The sequence below is a fragment of the Podarcis pityusensis genome (genome assembly GCF_964106645.2).
Source record: "Podarcis pityusensis genome assembly, chromosome: 15".
Taxonomy (NCBI): domain Eukaryota; kingdom Metazoa; phylum Chordata; class Lepidosauria; order Squamata; family Lacertidae; genus Podarcis; species Podarcis pityusensis.
The window spans coordinates 5,099,607-5,116,415 of NC_138040.1; the positions used below are offsets into that span (position 1 = coordinate 5,099,607).

The window sequence follows — 16,809 nt, forward strand, 5'->3', positions numbered from 1 at the left end:
GTTTTTTTCTCGTGAACTGCCCCAGATGTTTTGATGGAGGGTGGTACATAAATCCAATAAATAAAGAAATAAATTACCATTCCGCCCCACCTTTCTCCCAAGGCGTTTGGGGCATTGTATACAGTCTCTTCCTCCTGTCCAGCTTAATAAGTAGTCAGCTTGTCCATTTATATACCACTTAATTCTGACTGTCTCTAAGTAATGTACAGTGCTACCTCGGGTTAAGAACTTAATTCGTTCCGGAGGTCCATTCTTAACCTGAAACTGTTCTTAACCTGAGGTACCACTTTAGCTAATGGGGCCTCCTGCTGCCGCTGCGCCACCGCCGCATGATTTTTGTTCTCACCCTGAAGCAAAGTTCTTAACCTGAGGTAATATTTCTGGGTTAGCGGAGTCTGTAACCTGAAGTGTCTGTAACCTGAGGTACCACTGTACAGGCAACTTCGGGTTTAGGCACGTCTGAATGACATGTGATCTGCACCGAACCCAGAAATAGGCCCCAACGTCATAAAGACATAATGTAAAGGGCAGAGTGGGCTTAGGTGTGCTCTGCCAACGCGTGTTGGGGTCCAGAATGGAGCCCCCAGTGCAAAATGAGGATTGCCTGTACAGGTAACTCAGCAATATAACAAACATAAAGATTAGTTAAAACCACACAGTGGAAGAGAGAAAATGTGACTTGCTCAGTGAATTAGCTTCATGGCTGAATGAGGATTCGAACTGGGTCTGTAAGCCTGGAACATTCAACTTCTTCACCTAGGGATTTAAGTCATCTAAATTAAGCATTTTTTTCTTTGCAGTCTCCGTGCAGACCCTCCTGGCTGTTCTGAGCCTGTATAGAACAAACCTTGGAAAGTTCTACAGGGCGAGCCAGGTAAATTGATGCTGATATGGCCTTCCCTTGATATATTTATTGTTTCCCCAATCACAAACTTTGTTTTATTAGTATTAGACTTTGTCATACCTCAAATGATAATTAACTCTCAGTGTTTGGGAGAGGTGCTTTCTGAGATGTCAAAGTCTTTTTCAGTTAATATTTCTGCTGCTTCACTGAGATTTGAACTGTAAATCCCCTACCTCCTCTCTCCTTTTACACTGCAATTCTGCTCAGAAGTAAGCCCATTGATTTCAGTGGGGCTTGCACTCATCAGGTAAGTTACACACTTAGATTGCAGCCTCAGGCACTACACCATTCCAACCCATCATAGTGAAATAGATTTGAAATTTTGACCTTTATTCCTCCAGAGTAAATTAAAATTACAGTAACATTACCTCTTTCTGATTATATTTCCTTTATTTTTTTTAATGTGTACTTTACTAAGCTTAGTATACAAACTGTTACCAGCAAACTAGACCACAATAGCCAGGCCCAATTGCAAACAGATGGCTCTCTCTTGTTCTGACGGCCACATGTTGCCGTAGTGAAAACTCTGCCCCCGCCCTGCTTCCCCAATCCAGTCAAAACATCATTTTTCAGAAGGAAATAACCTTGATAGTTCTGGACTGCCAAGTGAAAATTCTCTAGATGACTGCATTGAATTTATCAAGACTGCTAACCTAAAGAGCACTTAAATTTTCCTGAAAGCTTTAGTATGATACTTGTTTAAGTTGTACTTGAAGAAAATGTAGATCTTCAGAGAGAAAACTGACCCCACCTGCACAGGTGTGGACAAGAGAGCACAAGACTCGCATGAGCCACAGATTAATCATGCAGACTTGCTCTCCTGAGCGCCCGCATTTGCAGGAATGAATAATAGACATTAAATGTCTGAGCCATGTAACTCACGCTTGCATAAAGTCAGCTCTAAATGCAAACAAACTCTTAAAATCTGGATGTTTTATATTCTCAAGAAGAGAGCAAGAGAGTGACTTAGTCCAGGGTCACTCAGTAAGCTTCATGGCTGAATGAGGTTTTGAACTTGGCTCTATGAAGCTTGGACAGTTCAACAATTTCACCCAGGATTGCATCCTCTGACGTCTGCCATCAGCAAAAGGGACTTGGGACCATTGGAAGTCTGCACCCCTTTCCTCCCATGACTAACTCAGGGCAAGTGAGAGACCCAGCGGGGCCCCATCCACCAGCCAGGGAAAGAACAGACACAGGAGCTTGTATTTTCCCTCCCTGCCTGAAACACTACTAGGTTCTAGGTGTCTGTTGCTCTGGGACTGGGGGGGAAACAGTATAGTCCCATCCATCAGCCAAAGAAATGACATTTTAAAAAATTGATGCACTCCACTTTGGGGGACAGTGATTATCTGAAAAGCAGGCAGGATAACAATATGTAAAATAAATACTGTAAATCAGGCTTCCTCAACCTCGGCTCTCCAGATGTTTTGAGACTACAATTCCCATCATCCCTGACCACTGGTCCTGCTAGCTAGAGATCATGGGAGTTGTAGGCCAAAAACATCTGGAGGGCCGAGGTTGAAGAAGCCTGCTATAAATAATAGTGTTCAGTCTTGAGCTGGTTCTGCCTATTCAGAATAATCTCACAGTGTAGGCCTACTGCAGCTACTGCTGTTTGGAACCCCCGGATAAATTACACAGATTTCTCAGGTACCTCAAACTCCTCAGGTTGGTTGGTTTTGGTCAAGCTGGAACTTGCCACATTTGCTTCGAAATTGCATTTTTGGATGTGGTGGGAACTCTCAGAGGGACGGCATCACTTTGGACCCACAGGGGCATGGTTACGTGTTTGAACCATTATTAATTCAATGTATTACTTTTTATTGGATTTGTGCACCCCTCGTATCGGAGCCACAAGGCGACTTATGAAAATGTAGCAGAATCGCAAGTACAAAAACTGACGAGCATAGTGCGTCCCAAAAACGTTAAACAACCAACTCCTCTGTGATATAAATTAAAGAAAATTCCTCATGCCACAGAAAGAAAATCAGCAACCCCAATACAACAGCCGTTGAGAAAACACCAGCTAGGGAGAAGTGGATGTTTGTGGTAAAACCCTGAGTGAACTTGTGGTACTGTTAAAACTATTGAAGGGGGTAGGGGAGAAATATTTTTTTAGTGTCTCCAGAAAGATTGTACAGAGGGCAGCGAGGTGAGCTTCCTCAGGGGGAATATTCCCCATGGAGGGGCTACCACTCCTGTAAGCTAACAGCGGAGGGAGCACTCTGAGAAGGACCTCTGCGGAAGATCTTAAGTCCTGGGGAGGTTATCTGCAAACAGAAACCATGTGCTTTACTGCAGCCAGGGTAGATTTTGCAAAGCCCCTGGTAGAGTTGCAGTACCATTAAGTGGCCCATGGCCCCTCTAGCCCAGGATCCTGCTGTAACCGCAGCCAACCATATTGTTTATTTGTTTAATTTATATTCCACAACTTCCTTCAAAGGAAGGTGGCAAACATGCCAGGACTGAACCAGTACAGTTAAAAAGATGCCATAGATAACCATATGAAGCCCACAAGCAGGACCTGAGCATAGGAATAAGAATAATAAATAGCACACTAAAAGGAGATTACAGTGGTACCTCGGGTTACATACGCTTCAGGTTACAGACTCCGCTAACCCAGAAATATTACCTCGGGTTAAGAACTTTGCTTCAGGATGAGAACAGAAATTGTGCTCCGGTGGCGCTGCAGGAGGCCCCATTAGCTAAAGTGGTGCTTCAGATTAAGAACAGTTTCAGGTTAAGTACAGACCTCTGGAATGAATTAAGTATGTCAGAGCTGCTTCCAGATCCTAGCTCACAGAGGATCACGCTAGCCAGCGATCATTAAATAAAAGTCTTTATTGAGTTACAGTTTCCATTCTCAAGCTGCTGCGTGCAACCCTACGTCTAATGGTTAGATCGGCGAAGCTCCATCTGAGTCTCCGCCCCTTGTACACCAACTTAATATCCTAGCCTTGCTCCACCTTTTCCGCCTGACTGTTCTTCTCTGGGTCCCTCTGCCCCCCGGGGTCTCTTCCTTCCGGGATTCCTCTGACGCTGACGCTGACCCCCCTGACTCTTCTCCCTCCTTTCGGCGGGCTTTAGGACCTGGCTCCCTTTCCGGGCTGCCTACTGTGCCACCTTCCTGTGCATTTGAACTTGGCGCGCGCGCCCAACCTTCCACCTTCCGTCTGACCGTTTCTTCGCTCCCCGATGGAGGTGTGGCCACTCCTGACTCGTGCCCTCCCCCCTGTTGTGAGCTGCCAGCGCTTGATCCCTGGCGCCCTTCCTCTTCCCTGCTCTCTGGCGGTGACGCTGGTCCCGATTTCCAACTGCTCCCCTCTGAGTCCCCTCTGGCTCTATCTTCCTGGGGTGTCCCCCTAGGCTCCCCCCTTGCCCTGGCCACTGGTGCTCCTTTCTGTGAATCTTCTGATTCACTGGAAAGACTCGGAGATCTCGGGTCGTCGTCATCACTCATCTTTTCTTCTGCCTCCTCCCCCTCGCTCTCTGTTTCCTCCCTTGCCCTTGCCTCTGCTCCTGAACCCCTGACATCCATCCCCCCCTCGAAGCCCCCTCTTCCCCCCTCCCCTCCTTCCGGTGCGGGATCTGGGTGCTGCCGTGTCAGGGGGACGAATGTCGGATACAGTTCGCTTCCCGTGGCGGGCCGCCATCCGAAGTCTTCCGGTTCTTCCTCCCTGCTCTCGTTGACGACGGTCACCTCCGCTTCCATCTCTGTGCCGCCGTGCTCGAAACCCGGGTCGTCCCCGAAAACGGCCATGTCCGTCTCTCCCTCGTTGCCTTCTGGAGACGTTGCTCGTCCTGGACCCTCCAGCCACCTTCTGCGGAACTGCTCCTCTGGTCGATCATCCCACCAATACGAGGGTTCTGAAGCAGATCCCGAGGGTGACCCCTCCGGGGAACGGGCGTCTCGTGTCGGTTCCTCGTCCGAGTCGAACCCCCGGAACGTGCTGGCTGAAAGCGTGGGCGTGAAAAGCCAGTCGTCGAAAAAGTCTGCTGGCATTGGCCTATGTGGGAAGAGGGCATGAAACTCTTCTTTGAGCAGAGGTTCGTCTAAAGCGTAGCCCGGCACCCAGCTGTTGGCACTGGCCGGGGTGCCCTCCTTGGCGAGAAGGTATTCTACCCCCTCTTCCCCCCATCTGGAGTCCAAAATCTCCGTGACTTCGTTGATGCGCTCCTCCTGTGCCACTCCCCCTTGCCCGGTTCTCTCTCGGAGCGGACCCGGTGCCGTTCCTGGTTCCTGAAACCTGTGAGGTGCCTTGTAGGGAGTGAGCACCGATCTGTGGAACACCGGATGCATTCTGGAACCCTCCGGAAGAGCCAGCCTGAAAGCCACCGGGTTGACCTGTTCTTCGACTTGGTAGGGCCCCAGTTGTTTATGCCCTAGTTTCTTCTTCGCCAACGACCTGGCCGGCACTGCGTGGGCTGCTAACCAGACCCAGTCTCCCACATGGATCTCTTCGCCAACCCTTCTGTGTTTGTCCGCTTGTACCTTGTATGCGTGTTTAGCCAGCTCCAGGTGCCGCCGCAGCTGATCGTGGACCTCCTGCAACTCCGACGCGAACGCATCTGCTGTCTGCGGCTCCCCCTCCCCCATTCTTTCCAGTCCCGGGAAGGTTCTGGGGTGCCTCCCGTTGTTGGCGAAGAACGGCGTGACCCCCGTGGACACGTGCTTCGTGTTGTTGTAGGCGAACTCGGCGAGAGGCAGGTAATCCACCCACGTCGCAGGCTGTTGATTCGCATAACATCTCAGGTACTGCTGCATGATGGCATTGACCCGCTCCGCTTGCCCGTTGGTCTGCGGGTGTCTAGCCGACGCCAGGTTGATCTTGACGTTCAGGAAGCCCATCAGCCTCTGCCAGAAGTTTGAGATGAACTGTCGCCCTCGGTCGGACAGAATAGACCGCGGCAGACCGTGAACCTTGAACACGTGGTCTATGAACAGTTTGGCGGTTTGTTCCGCCGTGGCCACCTTCGCACACGGAATGAAATGTGCCATCTTGGAGAACAAGTCCACCACCACCAGCACAGCCGTCTTGCCCCTCGAGCTGGGCAGATCCGTGACAAAGTCCAGGGCCACTCTCTCCCATGGTTCGAACGGAGTTTGCAGCGGTTCCAGCAGTCCGGCCGGCGGTCTGTGCACTGGTTTGGCCCTCTGGCAGGTGTCACACCTCGCCACGTAGTCCGCGACTTCCCCTCTCATTCCGGGCCACCAGAAGTCTCTGGCTACTAATTCCACCGTCTTCTCCTTGCCAAAGTGCCCGGCAGTGGGCGCGTCATGCAGCTGCTGCAGTACCTTGGCGCGAAGTTCGTCTCCCGGCACGTAGATGGCCCCTTTACGGATGAGCAAACCATCTCGCAGCTGGAACTCGTCGGTCGCTGCCGTGCCCCTGTGCACCTCTGCCATCTTTGCTTGCGCGAAGGAGTCATCCTGCAACGCTCGTCGCACCGCATCCAGGTCAACTGTTGCCGCCGCGCACGCCCACACTGTCGGTGCGAAGATGTGCATGGCGGCCGCTGGCGTTGCCTCCTCCAGATACTGTGGCTTACGGGAGAGAGCATCCGCCATGATGTTGGTGTCCCCCGGGACATACTCTATTCGGAAGTCGAAATTCGCAAAGAACTCAGCCCAACGTATCTGCCTCTGGTTCAGGAACTGTGCCGTGCGCCAGTGCTCTAGATTCTTGTGGTCCGTGCAGACCTGCACCGTGTGCTTGGCGCCGATCAGGAAGTGCCTCCACGCTTTGAACGCTGCATGAATGGCCAGCAACTCCCTGTCCCAGATGGTGTAGTTCTGTTCGGACTTGCTGAGCTTCCTTGAGTAAAACGCTCCCGGCCTCCAAACCCCCTGCGGGTCTTTCTGCAGCAGGACTGCTCCCACGGCTCTGTCCGAAGCGTCTGTCTCCACCCTCATCGGCCTGCTGGGGTTGACATGAAGCAGCTGCTCTTCCGACGCGAAGAGACGCTTGAGTGCCTGAAAGGACTGCTCCGCCTTCTCTGTCCAGATGAACTTCTTTTTCTTGGAGCTGAGCGTGTCCGTGATGGCCGCTGTCTGCATCGCAAAGCCTTTGATAAACTTGCGATAGAAGTTCGCGAAGCCGACAAACCGTTGGACCTCCTTCCGGTTGCGTGGGCTTTTCCAATCCAACACTGCTCGGACCTTGGCGCTGTCCATGGCGAGCCCTTTATCAGACAACTTGTAGCCCAGGAAATCCACCTCCGTCACGTCGAATTGGCACTTCTCCAGCTTGGCGTAAAGCCTATGTTGCTGTAGCCTGCTCAGCACTTCCTTGACGTGTCTGTCATGCTCCTGCTGCGATTCCGAAAAGATCAGGATGTCATCCAAGAAACAGACGCACGTCTTGTAGAGGAGCCCCGCCAACACGTGATGCATGAAAGCTTGAAAAACGTGGGAACCATTTTGCAATCCAAAAGGCATAACTCTATATTCGTAGGTGCCCAGGGGCGTGAACATGGCTGTCTTCCACTCATCTCCTTCCCGCATGCGAATGAGGTTGTATGCCCCTCGCAGGTCCAACTTGGTGAACACTTTGCCCTTCCGTACCTTTGCGAGGAGGTCGTCGATTCGGGGCATGGGGAAGTCCGACGGCTTGGTCACACTGTTCAAGATGCGAAAGTCCACTACAAGTCTTTTTTGGGGCGTGTCCCGCTTCTTAACAAAGAATACCGGACTGCCCCCCGCTGCCTTGGACTCTCGGATGAAACCGCGCTCCAAATTATGATCTATGAACTCTTTGAGTTCCTGCAGTTCGTCCTCAGACATGGAATACAGCTTCCCTTTGGGCAGCGCCGCCCCCGGCAGCAGGTCAATTTTGCAGTCATATGGTCTGTGGGGGGGTAGCCTGTCTGCCTCCTTCTCGCAGAAAACCTCCAAAAAATCTGCGTACTTGTGGGGAACCGCTTGCAGCGTGCCTAGCTGCCGCTGTGACTCCTCTTCCTCTCCTTCCTGCCTGGGCACGATGCAGTGTTCAGCGCAAAAGGAAGAGCCGAAGGTCAGCTGCCTCTGGTACCAAGCCAGCGTCGGGCTGTGCTTGTCCAGCCAACTCATGCCCAATACAATGGGCGTGTCCGATAGTTGAGTGACATTGAAGCTGATGATTTCCCTGTGATTCCCAAGTCGCATCACCATTGGTGGCGTCTGCTTCACCACTTGCCCCCCTAGCAGCTCCCTGCCATCCACCGTGACAACCTGCAGGGGCAGCGTGGCAGGCAGCAACTGTATAGCGTGTCGGTCGACAAAGTCCTGCCCTATAAAGTCCGCATTGCTTCCGGAGTCAATGGTGATTGGCACGTCCATGGTGATTCCATTGGGCAGCTGGAGTGACGCGGTGAGCCTCACTACTGGTTTGGGCGGGAGGGGGTCCATGGGCTGTAAAATCTCTGGGGACTGCTTCACTGACACGTCTGGCTGGGCCCCAGTGCCTCTTCCTCCAACCAGACTCCGTCGTTTCCCTGCTGTGGTTGTCCTTGCTGCGTTGCTGCAGTTACCATTGCTGAGGCTGCAGTGTGCTTGTGGAGCCTCTGGGGACACTCTTTCGCCATATGCTGTGGATCATCGCAGATGTAACACTTCCTATTCCCTCTAGGAGGCTTCGCTTTCACTGCTGCCGGTGCTAGGGCTCTGGCTGCTGACTGAGCCCTTGCACCTCCAACCTCCATAGGTTCCGCTCCTCCTCCTGGCGGAGGCGTGGATTGCGCACGCGCTGCTTCTCTGGGAAGGAAGGAGGAGCCCCTGGCTGGTTCGCGCCCTCCACGCCCTTCGCCACTGCTCCACGGACGTCCTTCCAGCCGCACCCCCACCGCCAGCGCCCTCTGAACGATCTCCTGCGTGGTCCGGGGTCTCTCCCCCCTCGCAATTTCATCTTTAACCGAGCCGTGCAATCCCTCCCAAAACAGGTCTCTTACAGGAGCCGAATCTCTGTCCCATTCCAGAGCACTGACCAAAGCGAAAAAGCGGGCATGGTACTGCCTTACGCTGGCCCTCCCTTGCTTCAGTCCATGTATCTGCTGCCGAGCAAGATCCACGTCAATGCTTGATAAAAAGCACCCATCCATCGCTTTAATAAAGGCATCCGCATTTTGGAGCGCCGGATCCTTATCTCTCCACAAATTGCGCAGCCATGCTTTAGCATCTCCATGCAAATGGGACATGATGAATCCCACCTTCTCCTGCTCATCTCTAAAGTCTTTGTTCAGCAGTTGCAGTGCACACATTACATCTGCTCTAAAGTTGGGGTACTGTTGCAAATTCCCATCGAAGTGAGAGACCAGACCGCCTGTTCGTCTCCCCAACCCAATCCCCTCCGGTTTGGGTGTCAGTTGCCCTTGCTTCGTAAGCACTTCCAACCTGACCTGGAGATCCCTGTAGGCGGCAGCTGCGTCCTCCTCTCTCTTCCTGGATGCAAGAGCCTCGGCATTCAGTCGCGACACTGCTTCTCTGAGTTCCGCTATCTGCTGTTCGGCCGTCATGTTGTCTGCCGTTCGTGAGCTCGCTAGTAGGCACCCGCTTTCTCTCCTCTCCGCGAGGCTGTAGATGCCCACAATTTATGAGATGGAGCTTACTGTCAGAGCTGCTTCCAGATCCTAGCTCACAGAGGATCACGCTAGCCAGCGATCATTAAATAAAAGTCTTTATTGAGTTACAGTTTCCATTCTCAAGCTGCTGCGTGCAACCCTACGTCTAATGGTTAGATCGGCGAAGCTCCATCTGAGTCTCCGCCCCTTGTACACCAACTTAATATCCTAGCCTTGCTCCACCTTTTCCGCCTGACTGTTCTTCTCTGGGTCCCTCTGCCCCCCGGGGTCTCTTCCTTCCGGGATTCCTCTGACGCTGACGCTGACCCCGCTGACTCTTCTCCCTCCTTTCGGCGGGCTTTAGGACCTGGCTCCCTTTCCGGGCTGCCTACTGCGCCACCTTCCTGTGCATTTGAACTTGGCGCGCGCGCCCAACCTTCCACCTTCCGTCTGACCGTTTCTTCGCTCCCCGATGGAGGTGTGGCCACTCCTGACTCGTGCCCTCCCCCCTGTTGTGAGCTGCCAGCGCTTGATCCCTGGCGCCCTTCCTCTTCCCTGCTCTCTGGCGGTGACGCTGGTCCCGATTTCCAACTGCTCCCCTCTGAGTCCCCTCTGGCTCTATCTTCCTGGGGTGTCCCCCTAGGCTCCCCCCTTGCCCTGGCCACTGGTGCTCCTTTCTGTGAATCTTCTGATTCACTGGAAAGACTCGGAGATCTCGGGTCGTCGTCATCACTCATCTTTTCTTCTGCCTCCTCCCCCTCGCTCTCTGTTTCCTCCCTTGCCCTTGCCTCTGCTCCTGAACCCCTGACAAAGTACTTAACCTGAGGTACCACTGTATTAGTAAGATCTTACCAGCCACTCTGAGTGGCTCCCAACAGAATATTAAAAGCATGATAAAAGATCAAACATGAAAAATTTCCCTAAACAGGGCTGCCCTCAGATGTCTTCTAAAAGTCAGATAGTTGTTTATTTCCTTGACATCTGGTGGGAGGGCGTTCCACAGGGCGGGCGCCACTACCGAGAATGCCCTCTGCCTGGTTCCCTGTAACCTCACTTCTTGCAGGGAGGGAACCGCCAGAAGGCCCTCCTTGGAGGTGGACCTCAGTGTCCAGGCTGAACGATGGAGGTGGAGACGCTCCTTCAGCACCTTCCTCCTGCACTTTCCAGAAACTGGCGTTCAGAGGCATACTGCCTCTAGCAGTGGAAGTAGAACATCAGCAGTCATTGATACTCTCTGAGCTTTTCTGATCCTCTTTTGAAGCCTCTCGTGGGAGTGATTTCTCTTCCGAAATTGCCAGTGTCCGTTTTGTCTACTGGATGACTCAGTAGCCGGACTGCCAGTTGACAATTGTGAAACATACATATCTACAAAATGATGATTGCAGCAGCATATCTGGTGCGTAGGCAACCTTTGCATTGTAACCCCGCCGTGTTTATGGCATATATCTGGTTAGAGCAACACACACACACACAAGCCCCCCAACCTCTGCCCGTTTCACTTTCAGCTTGTCATTGGACAAAACCCATACCTTGGTAAATGCATTTAACCTCAACTTTAAACACTCTCTTCACAACATTTTAACACTGATTGCACCTTGGGGGTTTAGCTCAGCAGGCTTCATGTGGATTAGTAATAGCACATGCAAAGTGAACTGACAGTAAAACTTTCACTTGCATTTGGCTGGGCCCCGTGTAAACGCGATCCTGATGAAGTGTGACTAAATCCCCAGCTAAAAACTTTGCGTCCTTTTGCTTGTTTGGAAAGGGCTATTATGTAATGGTATTGAGTGCCCTGCGAATAACTGAGATCTTTCCCTCTCACTAAGGGATTGTATATGCCGATGTATATGTGCGTTCTTGTAATTCAAGACACGTAGTCTATTAAAATGGCACAGAATGTTATCACTGAAACCTAATGGAAAGAAAACTGTTTGGTTTTCGCTACCCCTGCAACTTCAGCAATCGTGCACCTTTGAAAAATCTGAATATAATTTTTCTTATTCTCATGCTTCGACCGCCAGTTGGGAATTGCTGCTCCCAGCTCTCTCTAGGGTGTTTTATTATTAAATGATTCTCACCCTATAAATCTCAAGTTGAGTGAAATCCTTAAGGTTTTTTGTCATTTCCCTAAATTGAGTATCTCCTATTGCACTGGAACAAACTTTTGTTTCTTCAGCTTTACACATTTTAGTTTTCTCTGCATAAACGATCTGGTCAAGTATATTGTGAATCGTGTGGTGAGAAGGTAGATCAATTTCCCTAACACTGTGGCTTATCAACTTTGAATTTTGCACTCACACTGAATGCATGCAGCTATATTTGTTTATTCGTATTTATTTTCTTCCTTCTACAAATTACTTCCTATGGAAATTCTTGAAGTCACAGAACAATAAAAACATATATAAAATAATTTCATGGAACCACTTCCTAGTGCCCAGGAACACCGGCACCAAAAGATTTGGGTTCAGACCAAAAAAGAACATTATAGTATGTGTCTGTGAAGTTCTAGGTCTACTCATGTGAAAGGGGTCTACTCATAAGTAAGCAATCTCTGAAGCTCTCTTACTACCTGCAGCTGTGTGGTTCAGGAGGCCAGAGCATATAATGTCTCCCTCTTGAGCCTTCCAGTAGCTGGGGTAAAACACAATTCACTTGTTCTGTAGATCTTTGTTCCTGATCCTAGTGTTCCCTCCTAGGCTGTTTCCTGGCAATTGCTTCTGGATCGTGTTTGGACCTAGACTGACCATCTGCGCTTTGTTTGGACTGCATTGCTCCAGCACTACCCTGCCTGTGTGGGTGAGTACTTTGATGAGAGCCTTAGACCTTCTGAAACAGGGACCCTGGCCTATACAGGAGCGTGACAATCACAATGTACAGCAAGGTGTGAAATTTGAAGCATAGCTGGGTTTGGGTTTGGATATTTTTTTGGGAAGTGCAAATGATGCTGGTTTTAATTAAAACATGAACCAAATCTCTCCCCCATTTATTTTTTGTAGTCCAGTAGCATCTGGAGACCCACAGTTAGGGGTATGATGAGAGGGAAAGAATATTAAACCAGGTTAAGTTTTGAAGTGTAGATACTCGTACACCTTCACCCACTCAGCTTCCGATTATTGTTATTCTTCCTAATGAGATTGTGTGCTGGCACTTCCTTAACACCCATCTTATATTTGCTACATATGGAAGCTAATTGCCATGCTAGCTGAGGACCCATTAGTAGACCCCAATTCCTCAAATAGAGGAATTAGTTCTTGGCTAATTCCAGTATGATCGTGCCTGATGAACACCACATGGGATAAAAGTTTAGACTAGAACTTTATTGTCTACAACTTCCCAAATTTTCTGATGATGTTCTTGGCTCAAAAAGAAAATCAAAATACATTTTAAAATGCATATTTTGAGAGTGTGTGCAGTGCTTTTGTTTTTCAAAGACATATATTTAAAAATAATTGTCAGATCAACACAGAAATGGAATAGAATGGGCTTAAGGGTGAAAGTTGGCCCAGACAGGAAATGGGTTGATTCCTCATCCAAGTCTTCCCCCCTCTCTTCTGCCTGTTATCTCTTCATATCTTGCCTTTCTTTTTGCCAAGAGAGCTGTTAAGTCAGCTTTGCAGTTCCCTAGTGGTCCCACAAAAGGCTTTTTGATTTCGCAATGGGCCATTGTTACCAAATGAGGGTAACCAAATGCCCAAGCAATCACCCACCTCTCTGATTGGTATTGGGCTCAGCTGCTCTGATGTAACAACCTGTGATGCCACAGTGAGTCTACCAGACTTTGAGGCACATATAGCTAGCAGCAAAAACTTTCCTGAGCTTCAAGGGCAGGTTCCCCTTCTAAATCAGGGGGTGGAGAATCTGGTGTCCCCCAAATGCTGTTGGGACTCCTATTGGTTCCAGCCAGCATGGCCAACAGTCGGGAATGATGGGAGGTGGGAGTCCAAGGCATCTGGCGGTTACCAGGGCGGTGAAAGCTGCCCTGTAGCAATCTCTTTCTCCAAGAGCTGCATACACTCAGCTGTGTCCCCGTAACTCCTAGAAACTCTTTTACAGACTCGTCTTGGAAGTACTTTGCGTAACTCTTCCCACTAGCTTATTGGCATGTGCTTCCGTTCCATATGGCTGCAAGGGTTTGGCCCGGGGGGTCTAGTATTGATAAAAGGATTTTCTGGCTAGTTTATTTCTCACATATCCCCTTTAATATCCATCTTGGATGTAAGAGGTTTATAGAGAAGGAAGAAAATAAATCCATCAGGACGGTATAATAAAAATAATAACTATACTACGGATTGTAAAAATTTTGTTAGCATACCAAAGTTGTCTGCTCCTCGGTTTTATTTTATTTTTTTATTCTACCACATATTCCTATTAACTGTGTTTTATGCCGGGTAGTCTGATGTGAATTGGATATTAATTTGCCTCCTGTGCTTTGGAGGAGAATGTAGTTTAATATAGTTACTCTCCATGGTTAAAGTTGCTCTCTAAAATGCTCACTCACCTCTGGAATGAACCCTATTTGGCTGGAACGGGGTCTCTTATTATTATTATTATTTTAAAATTCATATATTCCCCTTGTACTTGTTGGTGACTTGTTAAGCAGATTCCTATTTTTATTTGTAAACTGCCTTGATTGCCTGTGTCCACATAAATAAGCTAAAGAGCGGAAGCTTTCAGTCTCCACCAGGACAAGGGAGGGATGGAGAGACCTAGCTCAGGGGCAGGGAATCTCCTTGGAATGCAGAAGGTCTCAGATTCAATCCCTGGCATCACCAGGAAGGGATGGGAACGCTCCCTGTGTGAAACTATGGAGAGCCACTGGCCATCAGTGCAGGCAGTAGTGAGTGAGATGGACCAATGGCCTTACTTGGGATGAGGCAGCTTCCTACGTGAACAGAAAGTTCGCTCTAATAGCAGGAAACCATCATTTCCTGTTACATCTGCACCACGCTAACCTGAGCAGAAGATTAAATAAAAAACGAAACCCAAATGAAAACAGCAATAAAAAGAGCATCATTTTAAAAGTTAACTACACGTCCCCATGGGATCCAAACTCAATATTGTGGCTTTGTTTAAACTATAGTCGGGAGGTGGGTGGGGAATAGCCAGGTTCAAACCATTGTTTTCAGTTTGTTATGTTAGGTTGTACGCCTTGCTTTGGCTTCTCATTTTATGTTTACTTTTATTGTATCTTGCTACTTCATTAGCCACTCTGGGAACATAAGTTTATATCCAAGATATTTGATATATGTTATGTAAATAAATCCAACTGCATTCGTTTGCAGAAAGGACTGGTGGTTGGAGGGAAATGGCCACACAATTTCACATAGCCTCAAAAAGACACAACAGAGCAAGCTATCTAGAAACACTCCACAATGTAGAAATCATACTAATTCGAAGAAAACTTTTAAATATTGAGACATCGAACATGTAGTTTGGGGGAGGGGGGGAGGGGCAGAAACACACAGGATCTGACTTGCTGAGTTTCCTCCCCCGGCTGCTGCCAACCCTTTATGTACATGCTTTAATGTGTTGTTTAAAGGTAATCCTTCCATTGTTTCCTTTGCCCTTTCGGTGTGTTTTGTTTGGTGTGACTACTGTATATTTTCATTGATGCAACACTTCATGTCTTGCTGGAAGAGATCATGGCTAAACACTTTTAATCCAACAAAATACAACATCGTTGGCTCTGAACTGCTATTGATCTCTTCTTTTTGAAGAAAGCCCTCCCCTCCTTTCCCTTCCTTGTGTCCTTAAGTGCTGTGAAAATACGGAGGAAAAACTGGTAATTGTTAGTAACAGGATCTGGCGGCATTAGAACTTGTATGTCATTCATCTTCAGAGGATTAGAGCAGGTATGAGCTCACAGGCTAAAAGACAGTACACGATAAGATAGATATTTTTTAAAAGAAGGAGCCCAAACACGATTATTGATAGGATTCACAATAGGTGATTTAAGTATTTTAGTGCTAACAACAGGAGTCGGGGAGGCACATACACCACCCTGGGAGAGGCTGGTTGCCTTGTCAAAGAGCGTCCTAGTTCAAATGAAGAGCAAAGCTTGAGATCAAATACCTCTCCAGCTACGGCTTAGCGCAGGTGTTTACTTTCATCAGCCTCTTTGACTAAGGTCACAATGAATGATGTGTTTGATTTTGTGTGTGTGTGTTAGAAAGGCATTGAATGGGTAGGGAACACTGGCTGCTACCAAAGAGCAAAGTTAATGCTTAACCAAACTGGAGATGACATCTGTCTTTCATGCAAAGATGAGTCACCGCTAAGTTGCTCTTAAGCCAATAAAAGAGAGCAGTGTCTGCTGAAAAGCAAAGACATGTTCGGGCACCGAGGAGGGGAACTTGGAAGTGGTGAGCTAATTGCTGTGCAAAATTAGTGTTCAGAGCAGTCAGTTAGTTGACAGATGAGGACAAGAGAAAGCACGATGTGTTGCTTAGAGGAGAGGGAGGCAGTATGGACTCCTGTGTGTCGTATTGAGGCCGTGTGATCTATTAGACTTATCTGTACTTTAGTTCAGAGGTGGGAAGCCTCAGGCCCGGGGACTGAATGCAGCCCTCCAGGCCTCTCTGTCTGGCCCTCAGGGCTCTTCTCCAACCACGCCTATCACCCAAGCCACACTCTTCTCCAGCCCAGCCACACACCCTCCTCAAGTGTTTTTGCCTGGCTGGGATGTGTCTTTGAACTACGATAATACCACTTGCTTGCTCCGATGGAGGGGTGGGAGTTGAGAAACCTCTGGCTTTTGTGTGGCTGGGAAAAGGTAAGTGTCACATCAATTGCCCCAGCCACTTTGGCCTCTGTCCCTGCCCACCCTTGGCAAGTGGCCCTCCTAAGGTTGCTTATGGGAGAATGCAGCCCACTGGCGGAAACAGGTCCATTACCACTGCCCTAGTTCACTAACAACCAGTGTAATCATCTTGCTCTCAGTGTGGTGTAGTGGTTAAGAGCGGTAGTCTCGTAATCTGGGGAACCGGGTTCGCGTCTCCGCTCCTCCACATGCAGCTGCTGGGTGACCTTGGGCCAGTCACACTTCTTTGAAGTCTCTCAGCCCCACTCACCTCACAGGGTGTTTGTTGTGGGGGAGGAAGGGAAAGGAGAATGTTAGCCGCTTTGATACTCCTTCGGTTAGTGATAAAGCGGGATATAAAATCCAAACTACTACTTCTTCTTCTTTACATGGGACCTAGCTAAGCTGCCTCCAACATGGCTAGGTTCATGCAGAGAGAGTCCCTTGAAGTCTGTTACACATATTGGGCGTTGGCAACGCCTGACCATGTCACCATTACATGAGCTGCCTCTGTGCTAGCCAGTTGCATGTGAAAGTGCACCCTATCTCCAATATTTCCACAATTTTC

At 49.2% G+C, this 16,809-nt stretch overlaps 1 protein-coding gene across 12 annotated transcripts in view; it reads left to right on the forward strand.

Annotated features, from left to right (window-relative positions):
- BRIP1 (BRCA1 interacting DNA helicase 1) overlaps positions 1 to 16,809 on the forward strand; it is a 231,802-nt gene that overhangs the window by 140,920 nt on the left and 74,073 nt on the right. For 6 of the 12 annotated variants that reach the window (XM_080982772.1, XM_080982774.1, XM_080982776.1 and 3 more), the window contains 2 exons: positions 801 to 874; positions 12,139 to 12,238. In XM_080982772.1, the coding sequence (XP_080838898.1) occupies positions 801 to 840 (40 nt within the window). In that variant the 3' untranslated portion in view covers positions 841 to 874; positions 12,139 to 12,238. Of the gene's footprint in view, positions 1 to 800; positions 875 to 12,138; positions 12,239 to 16,809 lie in introns of those variants that run through there. The other 6 variants (XM_080982763.1, XM_080982770.1, XM_080982769.1 and 3 more) reach the window with 3 other exon arrangements.